General features: G+C 44.6%; 1 protein-coding gene across 1 annotated transcript; it reads right to left on the bottom strand.

Moving 5' to 3' along the window:
* Nucleotides 1–2,468: 2,468 nt before the first annotated feature.
* On the bottom strand, nt 2,469–8,770 carry LOC126544135 (protein FAM210B, mitochondrial-like). Its single transcript, XM_072286266.1, has 4 exons — nt 8,560–8,770; nt 3,234–3,450; nt 3,003–3,153; nt 2,469–2,794 (listed from the first exon to the last, which is right to left on the bottom strand). The coding sequence occupies exons 2-4, from the start codon at nt 3,424–3,426 to the stop codon at nt 2,581–2,583; spliced, it is 558 nt and encodes a 185-aa protein (XP_072142367.1). The 5' UTR covers nt 3,427–3,450; nt 8,560–8,770; the 3' UTR covers nt 2,469–2,580.
* Between the last annotated feature and the right edge of the window lie 8,013 nt (nt 8,771–16,783).

The following is a 16,783-nucleotide window of genomic DNA, read 5'->3' as shown; positions in this document are numbered from 1 at the left end:
CTTTACTAATAAACTAGACCTGAGTAGACACTGTCAAGGTCCGTGAAATCACAGCAAGCTGGTGCAGAAACTTCAGGGCAGCGTCACCATCCTTTATAGTCTTTGCTGGCTTGCCAAGCTTACCTAGCAGTGGCTGCTTTGCTAATGCAGCACTTTACTAATGCAGCTTAATATAATCTGCTTTAGTTAAATGTCTTGTTCTCTATTGTCCTGTGTGAGTAATGTGTTCGAACTTTGTAAGTATGCAGAATATATTAGTAAACTACAAATTGCTACGTGAAATTGTATATGGAAGGAATGGTCCAATCTTCAAAGACATCCACAAACAACTCAGTTTAAGTCAACATGATTGCTCTTATCAGTGTTATGAATGTACTAGCAATGCATTTTAAGTTGTCTCTCTTAGGTTTAGCCATTGGAACTCTTTTATGGTTGATGTTGCGATCGTCACAGCTTTCACATAACTTCACTGGAAGCAGTAACCTCAGTAATGGGGGGTCAGGGCACAGGGGAAGCAGTTAGCACCAGTCTCTGCCATGATCACCACTGTAGATATTCAGCCAGGGAGCACATTGACAGAAAGGCGACGACTAGCCCCTTCCAGTGACCCACCAGCTGCTATGCACTATTAAACACCCCTTCACATGCACCACCACAGCATGCGTGGAAATGTACAGATGTATAAAATTAAAACACAGCTTTTCACTCGATTGGTAGTACTCTAACATGGCCACAGCACTGCTGCACCAATGGAAATGCTTATTCATCTATTGCCACCTTGGCACAGTGTCAAGTATAAATAAAATTCTGAATGTGTTCAGTTCAGCTACCCTTTTCTCAGCCTTTGCTAGTCATGCACTCCTCTGAACTAATTTTGCCTTTAACACGCTGTAGTGGCTATGGCAGTAAACTGCTGAGCACCAGATTGCGGGTTTGATTCCTTGCCGTGGCAGCTGTATTTTGATCACGGTGAAATGCAAAAATGTTTATGTACCATGCTTTGGATGCACATTAACCCTTTTATGGAGAGCTGTGCATATTGGTTCTACTTTTCATGGCATCTTGACTGCATGGCAATGGTGAAATATAAGAACAATGATTTAACTTCGTTGTTCATCTGTTTCCGGATCTCTTTACCACAATTGTTTTGTTTATGAATGAATGAATGTTTGATGTTTAATGGCACAAGGGCCAAGTATGACCTAAGAGTGCCATGCCCGTGGTAATGAATTCGCAGTGTAGTTACGAGCTCTATGAAGTTGGTGCGACATGGCTGTAAAGGGACCTTAAAAATAGTCGCTCTGAAGTGCGTAAAATCTATATAATAAGATTATGGCGATGACATATGACGTGTACTACGAACATTAAGAAGCATTTCAAAAGAATGATACAATGTATAAAATATATCAGAGTGTAAGATTGGCTAGAGCACTATTGCCTCCTTGGAGCCCTTGAAACACAAGGGCCTGGGGGCATGTGCTATGCAAAACAATTTGTTTACGTTTACTTTGATATTCATCAACAAAGCAAAACAGTTGCAGTTACTGATTGCTTACTTCCCTTTTTTTTCCGTTACATTTCATTATTTTGTCTTTCTTCAATCCACCTTAATGATAAATGGAGATTCTTTTAAACAAAATTTCTTTCTTCCATTATAATAAAGACTCGGGAAGAGCCCAAGCAGCCTATGAAGATTTCCATGACTCATCTGTTTTCCGAGAACTGTTGCGATAATGGGTCGCCATGAAAGACTTTGCTGGTATATTGAGTGCTCAATAAGTACAACGAAAACATACACATGCTGCTTGTGACGATTTTACAGGCAGACATGAGGTAGAACCAGGCAAGGAGGTTGTGCTATCCTTGATGAAAATGGCCTATTTGGACTGTGGGACATATACAACCCACATTCAGTTTGTGTTCAATCAGTTTTCAGGTTCACTTGTGAACAATACCTGATTGGGAAGACACTCGTAATGCTTAAGACACTAAACAGTCCATCTCTTGTGTCCATCGAAGGGTTAAGAAAGGGGGACAACATTGGTCCAGAGCCCTCCACAATGGTGTCCCAGTTTGCATTTTTGGAATGTTAATCCCCAAAATTTTCCTTTGTTTGGCAATGCAAGATTCCATTAAAGTTAAGTTCTCACGCTGCTCCTCATGTCTTGACTGTATGTGATCAGAGATCTTTTATGATGTTAAGCAAATCCTTCTTGAGATGGCATTAAATTTTCTCCTAAGCTATGTGATGGATGACTAGCATTCACAGGGGAAACAGCAATGTGCAAAAATGCAGCCTGGTTTGTGCAACATCACCAGGAAACACGTGTCCGAGAAACCAAAGTCGCAGGTTTTAAATAAGGCAATGGAGGATGCATCGCGCATAGGGCGGACCACAAGCACACACACTGCTCTGTAAACGTTGTTGCACTCCCACAAGGAAAAATCATCATCTAGAAAAACACCAGTCAGCTCAAATCTCGTTTTATTCAACTTAATATACAGCTGTTTAACAAGAACTTACGACTTAAGCATATCTACATAGGTTAATTTCGGTCATGGGTAAGCGCTAAAATCCACTCAATATCTGAAGCCCCAAATGCCATTGCGCCGCAACCACCGCACGAGGATCGGCGTTGTAGACAATGTAATGCCCATGCGCACGGGGGTAAACAGTTTATGGACCGCGTACGCAAGTACAAGTGTACCACTTCCACCAGCAATCTTTGAGTTCACCCACTGGGAGTCCATGCTGAAACCAAGCTTCTCTGCAACTGCTGTCATGTCTACACCACTGAAAAGGAATGAGTACCTACATTAGAGATGTAGCGAGACAACTGGAAAGTTGCGAACAAAGCAATACTGGGTGACGACATATATTTGCTGCCGTTGGTGGATTTATTGCACCCTGAATCTTCAGATTAATAAGTGTCACGAAATCACTGCTCATGAACAGCGATTGACGAGAGAAAGGCTTGCAGTGTTACCAACAGGTACATTACCTCGAAACAAGCACGTAGCAGATGCCGAAGGATGTAAATGACAACACGACATGGAACGCCACCATTGCACTACCGTACTCCTTGATTGCATGCTTCCACTTCTCTTTTCTCGACATCGGAGCAGGCTTGTTGCCAGCATCACCTTGAGACACTGCAAGGAAAAGTACGGTAAAGCGACGATGAACGAAAACTGCTAAGTTGCAAGAACTGCAGGCGAGTGCTGCAACTTACGAACGGAACACCTGTGTAGTGGGGACACGGCGCTGGAGAACGGCGCCGGTGCGCGTAATAAGAGAGGTTTTCCGACACGATTCGTACTCTGTGATGTGTGGATAAAAGCGCTGCAAGGACAGCTTGTGCGTAGCGTCCGGAAAAAAGCTGTCAACGCTCGCGATTGCGCACCGAACAATGTCACAGAAAGCATATCAAATCTAACAGCCAACTACGCCATAGAATAAAGAACAACTTTAGAGAAGGGAAACTGTAACTTCCGCAGTGGTTCGAAAATAAGCAGCGGCAGCGCATGGAACTTACCTAGGTGGACGCCAGATGACGCTGCTAAAACAGGAAGCGGAATTGCGCATTTTTTTTTTTTAGAGCACTATTCAATATGGCCGCTTTTTGCCGGTCGTGTGCGCTTGTATCCGCTCGTACGCGCCGTACTCGCCTCGGCTGCCGCGTAGCCGGTGCGTTCTAATTGCCAGGAGAGCAAAGAGCCTCTACTGACGCCCATACAAACAAGCCACAAGTGAGTGAACAGAACGTGCGACTTTATTGGCAGAAGACCAGCAGTGTATGTACATTCTCGTGCAATAGCAGAAATAAAATTTGTATGTCGAGATACACTGGAATCTTTGACGCGAGCTCGTAAACGGCTCACCGTCGTCGTCACACATGGCGGTCTAGTAACGAGCGAAAACCAGCGGCTCATGCAGATTGGTCAGTATCCCGCCTGTTTGCAGCGGCGGTCGCCGTTAAAGATGAGCAACTAACACTGCCAAACAATCGGGTGAACCAGGAATCTGCTGCCGCAGCCAACACAGCGACATGGACTACCCGGCATTTTAGCCTTAACTCCTTTCCAACCTGCACGTTACTTTTCTTTCGGGGGCCGCTAATGTGTGGCTCGCACTTGGTGTCCCACATTGTCTCAATATGGACAAGTCGCTTTCGTGGGCATCACCTTCATCAGCCACTTTTGCGGGCCTTTGCACCCAACTTCACACACGTCGGACCATGTAAGCACGTATGCCGGTCTCCGTTCGTGCTTAATCGCGGCCGAGAAAGGCAACAGGCACAATTTGCCCATGGCTGCAGCAGGAAAGGCTGAACGTGAACGGGGAGCACGAATCACGGTGTGTAAATTGGGAGTCTATGGCGCTGTGCAGATTGCAGGAGCAAATGCTTACTTCGAGAAACTGCTTTCCAGTGCAACTGACCAGGCCCCCACACCCGATAAGCATAATACGGCGACCGTAACCAAGTGAGATAACAGCAAAAATAAACGGCAATCATTCACCACATAGTGTTCAGAGAATACATTATACATTGGCTACAAACCATATGGCAACAGTGAGCATTCACATACACGGGTCTCTTAGGATACATTCAGCCGCCTACTTACAGGCATAATGCTTGCCTTCGTCGCATGTGGTGGTCTGGTAACGAGCGACAAACAGCAGTAAAAACAGATTGGACAGAACGTCGCACCTGTTTGAACCGACAGTTGCCGTTGAAGATGAGCAACTTCCATTGCGAAGCAATCAGGTGATGCAGGCATCTGCTGCCACAACCAACACAGCGAAATGGACTATCCAGCATTTTAGCGTTAACTCCTTTCCAACTTGCATGTTTCTTTTCTGTCGAGGGCCACTAATGTGTGGCTCACATTTGGTGTCCCACTTTGTCTCAATATGGACAAGTCGCTTTCATGGGCATCACCTTCGGCAGCCATTTATGCGGGCCTTTCCACCCATGTGGCTATGAACTTCAAACACGTTGGACCATGTAAGCACGTATGCTTGTCTCCGTTCGTGCTTAATTGCGACTGAGAAAGGCCGCAGGCACAATTTGCACATGGCTGCAGCAGGAAAGGCTGAACGGGGAGCACGAATAATGGTGTGTAAATTGGGAGTCTATGTCGCTGTGCGGACTGCAGGAGCAAATACTTACCTCGAGAGACTGTTTTCCAATGCAACTGACCAGGCCCCCACACCCGATAAGCATAATACGGCGACCGTAACCAAGTGAGATAACAGCAAAAATAAACGGCAATCATTCACCACAGTGTTCAGAGAATACATTATACATTGGCTACAAACCATATGGCAACAGTGAGCATTCACATACACGGGTCTCTTAGGATACATTCAGCCGCCTACTTACAGGCATAATGCTTGCCTTCGTCGCATGTGGTGGTCTGGTAACGAGCGACAAACAGCAGTACAAACAGATTGGACAGAGCGTCGCACCTGTTTGAACCGACAGTTGCCGTTGAAGATGAGCAACTTCCATTGCGAAGCAATCAGGTGATGCAGGCATCTGCTGCCACAACCAACACAGCGAAATGGACTATCCGGCATTTTAGCGTTAACTCCTTTCCAACCTGCATGTTTCTTTTCTGTCGAGGGCCACTAATGTGTGGCTCACATTTGGTGTCCCACTTTGTCTCAATATGGACAAGTCGCTTTCGTGGGCATCACCTTCGGCAGCCATTTATGCGGGCCTTTCCACCCATGCGGCTATGAACTTCAAACACGTTGGACCATGTAAGCACGTATGCTTGTCTCCGTTCGTGCTTAATTGCGAGTGAGAAAGGCCGCAGGCACAATTTGCACATGGCTACAGCAGGAAAGGCTGAACGGGGAGCACGAATCATGGTGTGTAAATTGGGAGTCTATGTCGCTGTGCGGACTGCAGGAGCAAATGCTTACCTCGAGAGACTGCTTACCAATGTAACTGAGCAGGCCCCCACATCCGAGAAATGTAACACGGCGACCACAACCAAGTGGGGCAGCAAAACCAGATTCTGCAATCTATCATTCAGTGTAGCTTGCGCAAAGACCCAGGCTATCGAGGAAGAAGAGCAACCATCAACGAGACTAGGAATATGGAAAATGAGAAAGCTTGCATTCAAGAGAAGCCACCCTGCTCTGCAAGCATTGAAGGCCAAAAACATCAAGAAAAGTAAAATGGTGCATAGCAAACAGTGCGTAGGTTAATGCAAGAAACATGTCGATGTTGCATCAGCTATTTCAGGAGAGGAATTGTGCATGACAACATGCACTAAAAGGTACTGCTACAGATATGTTATGCTACTAGACAGTGACTGGTATTAAGTATCAGCGAAGAATCGGTTGACCTTTATGTTTGGATGAGGATGAATGATCTCTAACGAGAATGGGCAATGAAAAAGCTTGCATTTATAGAAGAAAAATTACACTTGGCACAAATGGAATTGACATGGCCAGGAAGCTGATTAAGGGCAAACTGATGGAACTCTTTTGGCCAGCGTCGTCCGTGCTTGATCAGAAGTTGCAGGCGCATCTGAAGACGAAGAATTTCCATAAAGTCCTTTTTGAGTTACCTGGATGACTAAGCCAATTTGTCCGCGCTGGTGGAATGGTGGCTGAAGCTCTTTTCAGTCTTGACACAGTGCTCTGCAGACTTGATATCTCATGTAAATTCTTCTGCATGCGCTTCTTTGTTCGTGGTGTAAAAGCCTTGCAAATTCAGGTCCAGCCCCTTTCTGTTGGTGTGGATAGGAGCTCCTGTGATGACCAAGGTATGCTTGGCATGGACTCTGTTGGGGCAGAACGGTGACACATGAGATACAGCACAGATTAGCCAAACTCATGTGTGTTTTCTTTTATGTTCGAACCAATTATACTGAACCATAAACATGAGCAAACATTCATTTCTGCTGCAAACAAATGACATGTATCTCAAGACTAGCAAGACAATACAGCATATATCAAGCATATTTATTTCTGAACCACATGTTGTTTACCTTGTAGTAGCAGCCAATGTCCACACAATGGCCTTGTTGTAGCAGGCAGCAGCTTCTGTTTAGTGTGTGGAGTGTGTTGCTTTATACTGGTGCCATCCTCATTACTGCATGTCTGGAACAGAAATTTTGACTGAATCAGAAATTGAAAAAAAGCACAATTTTGCAATATGAAATGCAAGAAGGTGTGACATATATATTGTAATGGTTTGCGACTACAGAACACATGCAAATATACCCTGTCCGTTCTAGGGCGCTTAAGCACCACGTTAAATAAATATTGCTGTTGTCCATAAATTTATGCCTGCCTAACTATACAATGAATGTGAACAGTTTAAGTATTATTAATATCACAAATGAGAACATTTGTGCGTTCATTTATACACTGGAAGAGATCACACTGCTGGTTCCACAAGCAAATACATGAAAGTCGTGAAGCTATTAAAACTGATGCATTATTTTTCTGCACGAACGTGATACACCGCTTCACTACTGCAAAAATAAATGCCCTACGGTAAACCAAACTGAACAGCAAGAACATTTGGAACCAACAAGTACGAAATATGAGTGAATTATCACGATTGCAACTGTTTAATACATTAAATTCTGTACTTTCACATCATTTTACCAAAGGATTATTCGATTTTGTGGACGAAAAAAGTTGCCGGCGGACTCGAAAATAAGTTTTATATGTATATTGTTAAGGCTACCCAGTCACCTATGGCCACGGCTACAATAAGATGAAAAATGAGGCGCGCGTTCCGATATCGCTCTTTCTTTCCCGATTGTGTGTGTATAACGACAGCCTCGCCAGTAACGGTTTATTTAGGAAACAGCAACGGAGGATCTCGACTGCCATATGCTGCGCAGGATCTAGTTCGTTAACTTGTCTCCGCCTGTAAGTTAATGAGACGAATATTATATAACGATTCAAGCAGCGGTGTTAAACGACTCACCGTTATTACCGTTGTCAGCCGCACCAGAATCAGCTCCCGTTTCGATGCAGACGTGTTCCGAATGGCTCACGACCGATACCCAACTTTCGGGCTTACATGTCCGCTTGCAAACACGTCACTTCACCCCAGGTTAAATAACGCGTGACATCGAAGCGCAATAAACTAGTTTTAGCGAAAAAGAAGCAACCAGTCTGAGCGCACGAACGAATGAATCCGTGCCGCCATGTACTTGAAAATACCGGTAAAAATTTTAAATCCAGGCCAGAGGTCACGTGAAAGATCGATGATGCTGAACGCTATTTGCGTTTATAATGACAAAGAAACAATAAACTTACTTACAAAGAATACAATATCAAATTAGCAATGATAATTTCGCCCTCTTTTTTATGTAATAAACGTGCTTCGGTAATTGTACGAGAAAGTTTGCAAAAAAAATTGCGCTTATTACGGCGCCTCCAGCGGAAAATGTTCAAACTAACGTAAGCATCCCGAAGTGATATTACTATGCTGGTTTTGTTAGCAGCAGCGCGTGGTCGATTTTTTCGCCCTCTGTGGCCATTTGTTGAACTTGAGAGTGTGCGGGGCCTGACTACGCTACAACTGTCGGTAACATAACATCATAACAGCACAACATCGACGCTATCTCACGCACATGACTTTTCTTTCGTCGGATTATATTGGATCAGTGTAAGCCGAATACCAGATTGTTAAACTCAGAGGAACTAAATTTTTATGGTCACTCTACTGAACATTTTATTGGGTTGGTGATGAGTTACAAATTATTTTAACTAGAGCGTATTAGAATGAGGTCGAGTGGGCCGGACGGCGCTCACGGCGCTCTCCCGCTGAGGCGTCGCGTGTAGAAAATTGTGCGAGGGCGCTGCGAGCGAACTGGATTGGGGGCACGACCGCACGACTGGGGGCGGAGACGGGCTCCGCGGTATATTCAATGTACTTTCGCAGCAGGCGCCGAGGCCGGTTGCGCATTGTACGCTCTTAAAATAGTGCTTTATTTCAACTGAAAGTTCCTGTTTACACCATTTTGTCGAACATATAGATATGAAGCATGGATTATACAACTCGACGTTTTCAATTTTGCTGTCATTATGAAGTGCGTCGTCTGCTAGCGAGCGCGCGTTCGTTGCGCGGGTTGCAAATAGCTTGTACGCTACTTTCTTCTTAATGTATTTACTTGCTCTGGTGCGCCCATGGCTCTTGTCGGCTGTTGCCAATTGTAATTTTAGCCCGGTGGACTGCTGTCTTTAAGACAGATTTCTAAAAGTAACACGTAATTTTGTCACGGCAGCCACCGATCTGCAAAATGAAGCTGCGTAAGAAATTTTCATCGTGTTGTTTCACGCCCCTTCTTGTTGGTGGAATATTAAAGAGCACGGACAATAATCGAAGAAAACAATATTATATCGAAATAAACCTGGGTTATGAAGTGCGTGACGCGAAGAAGAGAAGCGGATGATTAAACTTCTCGGTAAATCAAATGGTAGATAGACATTCAAGACATATATATATATATATATATATATATATATATATATATATATATATATATATATATATTTATATAATAGAAAAATTATCAGATACTCTAAATTCACTAACTGATAAAGTGATAACTCTCAACCGGAATAAGCGTGTTTACAGTAACAAACGCGGCACCACCAAACCTTTCTTCATGGTGGCGCCGTGTTCATGGGGGTGCGCACGGCAGCTTCGACCTACGGCTTGTGGCTGGAGCCTTATCACGGATAGAACTATAGCGTACAATTCTAGTACACTCTAGTACACTCTAGATGGAACCGACCCCAAGTGTACCAATGGGCTTTCCGAGAGAAGGAATCATGTCAATAACCAATGTAAAGACCAATGGGTCCATGGCTGGTCTGGCAATCCTCTTCAATGTGCCAGCATGTGAAATGAAGTAGAAACATACAAGTCTCATCAAATGCTATTTGCTGTTCTGATTGTATGCGACTGCTCAGTTAATTATTAGATACGATCGAATAGTCGTTTCTGTTCGAATGTAACGCATTACAGCACTTCGGATTACCGAGCGCGTGTCCGATGCAAGTGAGGACTGTTCGGATTATGATGCTACTGGCAAGTCGCGGCTGTTGCGCGGAGGTCCACCAGTTCCGGAGCGAATTAACGTACAGAGTTTGATATAACTTCTGCTTAACACGCCCCTATAGCTATCAGTCAATGTAAACGCCCCGTTTCAGTGCAGCCTGTAAATATGCTAACTCGATTTAGGCAAGGAAAGTTTTTTTTTGACAGCTCCCACCATGTTTTCGTCGCATTAAAACTGAGTGGTGCATGTTGTAGCACACTTATCTCCTTCAACGAACAAAGCTAATTTGCATTTGTGTCTACGTTTATAAGAGGCCTTTGTAGCAGTAGTATTATTTGTAGCAGTGCACCGGATGCTTGAAGGCAGCCATTTATAAAGCTGCTCAGTTGAGCTGACGTACAGTTGGGAACTGCATTACATGGAAGTATGAAATATAAGATAAGCATAACCTGTTTTTCTGTAAAATCAGACTCGAAAATTATGCCATTTTGTTTAAATCCCTAGAAAAGAGCCGAAGGACACAGCTACCTTCTTTATTTTATTTTTTTTTTTTTAATAAACAACTTCTGGGGTGTTACGTGGCAAATCAACGATATACGATTATGAGGCATTCTCGGCGTTTGAGTTTTCACCAACTAGGGTTCTTTAACATGAACCTAAATATAAGCACACGAGTGTTTTTCCATTTCGTCCCCATCAAATACCGCGGCCTGGATTCAACCCGTGAGCTCCAATTTAGAAGCCCAATGCCACAGCCACGATGACCACTTACCACTAATTAAACTATATTTAGTACGTTCACTAAATTCTCAGTTACAAACATTACGGCGCATGTTTATATAAGAAAGTTGAAGGGAGGCGACATATAGGTCTAGTTACCTTTTAAAATGCCCATGTAACCAAAATAAGTGGTGCTACATTATTCGCTCAATTTACCTGTTGACGCATGCACATGGATCTAATGGGCAGTTTTCAAGTAGGGGGCCCAACGACATAGCGTCAGCGCCACTGTGCATGCGCCAGACGCAAAGACAGTTTAGCGTCTGTGTCGGAGGCGCTAACTTATGCTTCGACCCAAACTCAATGCAAAAGTTTTGTGTCAACGAACATGGCGGCATCCATTGAAGTGAGGGCTCTTGCCTTGTACCAGTTCTCGTTAACCTGCAGCCATCAAAATAAATGATCGAACGATGTCGTAGGCTTTCGCTTTCACTCACTTGTAAAAAAAAAGGTAAAGCGAGAAATCATTGTTATTCCTTTGATCGGTAGCCGAACATGAAGGCCGCCAGGCCTAACACAAACACATCTCGTTGCTATATAGTGGACTCGAGGGTCTCGTTGCTAAGTCACCCAGACGATTGAATTCAAAACTTAACATGACGCAGTTTGTTACAGACACTGTACATTTGTACTGTGGCTTGTTATTATTCACGAAACAGCTATCGATAGAGCTTTAGACTAGAATTTTAATAACTCCATGTGCACGCGGCACCGCGAAGCGCGACTCGCCGTACAGCCCCTGTGTGACGTAAAACTGTGCGCTACAACGAAGCTGCCACATGTCTTCCCGCGAGCGTATTACGACTGACGCATAACCACTTCAGCAGCGGGTGTGAGACAGCTTCATCGCGAAGTGTGGCGAAGTTTTATTTTGCGCCGCCCTACTGCGGAGGAGGTTGCACCGATTGCACCAGGAACCGCGCTTCGCGGTATACCGTGTACGTAATGAGGCAAATTCAGAAATCGACGAAATGGCGGAATTCAGCAATGCCGAGTCTTGGCGCGCCTGTGGAAGAATCCGACAGCCAACCACCGCCAAAAAAAAAAAAAAAAAAAAAAACTTGGTGGACGCTTAAGCCTTAAGAATAAGCTTTAGCTCGGGCCCAACTCCGACGCGGCCTATTCAATACATGTAAAACGCAGAAACGCTTTTCTGAGATAACTACTGGACCGATTTTAATGAAATTTGTTGCATTTGAGAGAGAAAGTTAAATTCTAGTGACTGTTGAAAGCATAATTTCAATTTAGGGCCTGAATTTGGTTAAATGAATTTTCAAAAATTCAGGAGTTCGAAAGAATAAAGAAGCACGAAGTTTACAATTTAATAGCTCTGCGTCAAGAACAGGTATCGCGGTTCTGTAAATGGCGTCCGGTAGAGCATCAAAAGCGGACAAATTTAATGTGTCCATTTGTATCTTACGTGACTTTGTTATTGTTTAAAAGGGTCTTGCAATAGTTCTACTCACATATTGGCAGCCCTTCAGGCATGCGGACGTCTAACAATGTGTTCCTTTTCCTTCTGCACTTTTCCTCGGACTGCTTCCCGCCATAAATGGAGGCACCTTGCGATTCGGGGAGAGCACCACTGCGCAGGTTGCCAGCGTGACGTTCTACCATGTGCCAGTGATTCCGTCCCGCGTGTTATCGGAGCTGTTGCCTCATCATTTGCCGTTATCCCGCCTGGTTCTGTCAGCGCATGGTCAGCACCCAGCACCATCCCACGGCTCGCCTACAAAGGGACGATCGGCACACTCGACGCTTCTTGGGCACTGCAGCACTTCAGGCATGCGGACGTCTAACAATCCGTTCCTCTTCCTTGTGCAGGCGAGGAAACAATGCGGCAAATGTATGCGCTCGGACAACCTTTTCTTGCTTGTGCTGCCGTGGCCACGGTGCTTAGGTGTCCTATGTAACGTCAAACTGCTCTTGCGGAAATTACTGCTCCTGTGTGGCGACATCGAAACGAATCCAGGACCTACCCTAGACCAAATCGCAAGCTCGTTAAGGAAATCGCTGCGGATATTAAACTCGTCAAGGAAAAGCGGCTTGCTGATATAGATAAAAAAAACTAGATGCCTTAACAAGACTCGAAGAGAGGGTTGGCTTGTGTCAAGAGGAAATTGTCAACATGAAGCGCGCATATGAAAGCTTGCAAAGGAAAGTCGACGACCTAGAAAATCGGAGTAGGCGATCGAATTTAATTCTTTATGGCGTGCCAGAAATTGACAGAGGGACGAGTGAAATTCTTGAACAGACAGTGAACAAAACTGTTGTTCAGGACACTCTCGGCTTAAATCCGGTTACTATCGAACGCGTACATCGCCTAGGAAGAGCAGAACGGAACAAGAATAGGTCAGTAATTTTCAAGCTGCTAGATTTCAGGCAGAAATCAGCCATATTTAAAGAAGGTTATAAACTGAAAAACATCACCTTCTCAATCGGAGAAGATTTTTCACCCAGAATCAGAGACATTAGAAGGAAGCAGTGGAATAGCGCTAAAGAAAACCGCGATAAGAACGATAAAGTATCGCTAGCATTTGATGAACTGTTCATTAACAATTGAGCCGTTTTTTTTTTTTTGGGACGATGGAGAGAACGACAAAGTCCCTCTCTCAAAAAACAGGACGAGGTACCACTAAGGCCGCAAACTCGCCAAACTCGTCAACAACTAAAATTAAAGCCCTAACCATTTTAAATGTTAACGCGAGAAACGTTATGAACAAAATAGAAGCTCTGGAAAGTCTCCTACTGGAACATGATCCTGATATAGTAGGGGTTACGGAAACATGACTCGTTCCCCACGCTGGGCTTCCTCAGCCGTATCTACACAGACGTCGATTCAAGCTGTCCGGACTGTAATGAGATTTATTGTTCCTTAGCGCACGTGCTCTGGCAATGCCCCGCGTTACCTAACGGCCCCCTATCCAGCGAAGCCGACTGGGAAGAGGCACTCCGGAGCCCATCGCTCCAGACACAACTAGAGGCAATCCAGAGGGCCCGAGAAAGGGCGGAACATCACGGTATTCCTGCCCCGACTTGGACGCGGCCAGCGGCTTCCGCGGGTCCCCGATAGGGGTCCCCGCTGAAGCTCCTCAGGATCAAATAAAGTTCATTGTCTGTCTGTCTGTCTGTCTGTCTGTCTGTCTGTCTGTCTGTCTGTCTGTCAGGTGTATGCCTTCCCGTTGCGACAGACACCGAGGCCGTTTTCTGTCGGCATCTTTGTGATGGCACCCCCATATCTGTGGGATGCATTTACCGAAGCCCGTCATCAGGTTACGAGCGCATCACCACAATTCAAGACTTCATGCAATATCACGTACGCAGCTCTCGTATCCTGCTAATGGGAGACTTTAACATTCCAGACATTGATTGGACTACACTTAACCACACATCGGTTGTCGCGGACACACTGATAGACCTCATGTTGAACTTTAACCGTCATCAAATTGTATCATCTCCAACGCGCACACATAATACAACTAAAAATATACTTGACTTGATACTTATTAGTCAGTACTTTCCAATAGACCAGGTCCGAAGTGATGTAGTTGAGGGCATATCTGACCATAGCATACCTATCTGCTTGCTGCCGCTCGGCTTTAGCTTTGCAGATCAACAGCGTAAATCAACTGATTTTAAAAGGGCGATTTTAAAAGGGCATACGATAACAGTGTGCTAACCTATCTCGTACATGAGTTTGAATTTCTTTCACAGCTAGCTTCCGACGCAGCCAGTCATACTAATCTACTTTGGCTCAGGTTCAAATCTGCTGTTATCCACTGTATTACTAACTTCATACCAACGAAACTGAAGAAATCAACAGTGAACAATCCTTGGATAACACGTGAAGTGATTCAGGCAAAGCGAAAAATAAAAAGGCTGCGCAGGGTGGTGAAAAACACAAACTGTGAGCCTTCCATTCGGCACAGACTACACTGCGCCAAAGCAGAGTTCAGACAGAGAGCAAGAAATTCCAAACAATACTACTTCAGCGTCACCCTTCCTGGTTTTATCAAAAGCAATCGTAACAGGTTTTGGAGGCACCTTCGCACTAATAATTCCACGGCGTTGCACACGCGTCCCGAGGAAAGAGACGAAAAAGCTAATGCATACAACAATTTTTCCGCTAAGTTTTCACCACAGATAACGTATATATCATCCCTCCCATTTTATCCTTTGGTCCATCAAGCATCGATTGCCTTGAAATCACAGATGCAGGAATACTCACCCTACTGCTTAACTTCGATCCTAAAAAATCCAGCGGCCCAGACGATATTCCAAAGGAGTTTCTTAGAAAATATGCGGAATGGTGTAGTAAGTATTTCGGGCTAATTTTCCGCAAATCACTTATTTTGTCTCAACTACCAGACGACTGGAAAATTGCAAAAATAATAGCCATTCACAAATCTGGAGATAAGTCCTCAGTGCCAAATTACTGTCCGATATCTCTTACTAGCACTTCGTGTAAGTTATTCGAACACATTATCCTAAAACACATAACCGTTTTTCTTGAGAAACTAAATTTCTTGTCCCCTAATCAGCATGGATTTCGTAGCGGTTTGTCCACTATTACCCAGCTAACCGAGGTAGTTCATGACCTCGCACTTAACATCAATAATCGCGGCCAAATGGACATGATTTTACTTGATTTATCAAAGGCCTTTGATTGCGTATGTCACAGTAAATTAATCGCAAAACTAAGGAGTGTAATCGGAGAGGGATCCGTTCTTTCATGGATAAAAGATTTTTTAACAAGCCGCTCACAGGAGGAGGAGGAGGAGGAGGGAGGAGGAGGAGGAGGAGGAGGAAAAAACATTATTCTGGTCCTGTACAAGGTATTGCCACCTGCCTGGCTAGTCCCATGTCGGGACCGGGAGGTCAAGCCTCCTAGCCCTATCACGGGCGTACTGGACAGCCAGGACTTGAGGGATATGATCTGAAGATTTGATCATTCCTAAAAACCGATTCCGGGAAATGCCAGGGCCGAGCGACCCACACTCCCAGAGCAGATGTTCAAGCGTGCATATCTCCTTTTCGCATGCTTTGCATATAATATTCATGTCTATAATGTCATACCATTCCTTTATTTGTGCAGGTGAATAATAAGACTGTGTTTGTAATTGCCTAAGTGTAACTGCTTGTGCTCTGTTTAGCCTATAGTGAGGTGGTGGAAACTCCCTTCTTTCCATGTAGTAATGTTTTATAATTTCATTGTATGTAATGAGCGTATCTCTCAGTAGGTTCTCCAATCAAGCAGAATCAAAACCATATGTAAAAGCGGCCCGGTCTGTAAGGTCGCGGGCGACGCTGTTGGCCGATTCATTTGGATTGACAGGAACGTCCTCAAGTGAACCAAGGTGTGGCGGGAACCAATAAATGTAACGTGTAGCATTTGCTTGCATTTGGTTAATTATTCTAGCAGCCTGCGGGGGCAATCTTTCCCCTATTGAAAGCTCTAATAGCTGTTTTCGAGTCACTGTATATTTCTGTGAATCTATCGTCTGTTAGTGCCAATGCAATGGCAACTTGTTCAGCGACTTCAGGTTTGCTAGTGTAGACCGTGGCGCAGTTGGTGCATTTGCCCTGATGATCCACTACCGCCGCCGCGAACCTAGTTCGATCCTTGTAGGCAGCCGAATCCACAAAGCAGGCTCCTCTGCCCCCTTTATCCATTTTCTTGATTAACGCCCTGGCTCGTGCAACTCTCCTGTTGATGTTATGTTTTGGGTGCATATTCCTGGGTAGCGGTGCGACAATTATGTTGTCTGCGAAATCTTGATGAACTTTAGTGTAATTTGCTGGATCCGTAATGGGGTTGATCATGATCTTGTCCAGGATTGATCTTCCCGTGCTGGTTGTAGATAGTCTCGCTATTTGTGATGTTTCTTGAGCCTTCGCGATCTCCATGGTCGTGTTGTGTATTTCTAACTTGAGCAATTATTCAGTGCTGGTT

The sequence above is a fragment of the Dermacentor andersoni genome, chromosome 1, assembly GCF_023375885.2.
Source record: "Dermacentor andersoni chromosome 1, qqDerAnde1_hic_scaffold, whole genome shotgun sequence".
Taxonomy (NCBI): Eukaryota; Metazoa; Arthropoda; class Arachnida; order Ixodida; family Ixodidae; genus Dermacentor; species Dermacentor andersoni.
The sequence above is the reverse complement of the archived record's forward strand: the minus strand, read 5'-3'. Positions and strand labels throughout refer to the sequence as shown.